This window comes from Pygoscelis adeliae, unplaced genomic scaffold (genome assembly GCF_000699105.1).
Source record: "Pygoscelis adeliae isolate BGI_AS28 unplaced genomic scaffold, ASM69910v1 Scaffold27, whole genome shotgun sequence".
Classification (NCBI taxonomy): Eukaryota; Metazoa; Chordata; class Aves; order Sphenisciformes; family Spheniscidae; genus Pygoscelis; species Pygoscelis adeliae.
The window spans coordinates 364906-365702 of NW_008825410.1; the positions used below are offsets into that span (position 1 = coordinate 364906).

At 48.8% G+C, this 797-nt stretch overlaps 1 protein-coding gene across 1 annotated transcript in view; it reads left to right on the top strand.

The window, feature by feature from the left end:
* Nucleotides 1-539: 539 nt before the first annotated feature.
* Nucleotides 540-797, top strand: part of DLX5 (distal-less homeobox 5) — a 3196-nt gene continuing 2938 nt past the window's right edge. The window contains exon 1 of the mRNA XM_009330573.1: nucleotides 540-644. Within this exon, the coding sequence (XP_009328848.1) occupies nucleotides 540-644 (105 nt within the window). The remainder of the gene's footprint in view (nucleotides 645-797) is intronic.

Genomic DNA, 797 nt, shown 5'->3' on the forward strand with positions numbered 1-797 from the left:
GTTGTAGTTTCGCGGGGTTTGTTCAGGGGTGTGTGTGTGGAGGGGGGGGGGGATGTATTTTTTCCTGGGCGGCTGGGATGTTTTGTGCCCCCTTACCCACCCTCTCATCGTTGTTTCACTTCTTGAGCCCTTGGAATCGGTTCAGTAACTCTGAATGCAGTTGTAAGTGTCTTGCCTTGTTCTCCTGCTTTTAACAAGGGTTCCACTTTAACACGCGAAAGGGTAACCCGATCCAGGCGTTTACAAATCTACAATGAATAAAAATATAGAGAAAGGGGAAGAAAAGGGAAAGAATTCCTACTGGGACTCTTTATTTATAGATGTAGGTAATGTACTCAATAGGAACAGGTACATTTGGCAGTTTTATTGCTTTATACCCTCCAGCTTGCTGTTAACATCATGAAGGCGTTTTTTCGCAGGTGCACATACTAGCATTTTCTCCAGCAGCAAGAGCATGCATAACAAAAGGTGTCAGAAAATGGGCTGGGGAGTGTTTGCAACACGTTGCTTTCTTATTTCGAAATAATTCCTGCCGCATAATGGATGCTAACCCGGGAATGGGGGAAAGTTGGGCAGGAGAGGAGAGCGGTTTGAAAGAATACCTAGATGCCGCCTTAGCGAAGGGAATAAGGCGTCTGAGTCAGGCAACGTGAAACAAAGAGGAGGAGAAGAAGAAAAGGCAGGGAGAGTCTGCAGGAGCTGCTCCCTTCGACAGGCAGCAAACGGAGTTACAGGAGCATCCCTCGCCCAGCCTAGCTGACGGGAGCACTGCGGTGGGGCGAGCGGGTGTCGCACCC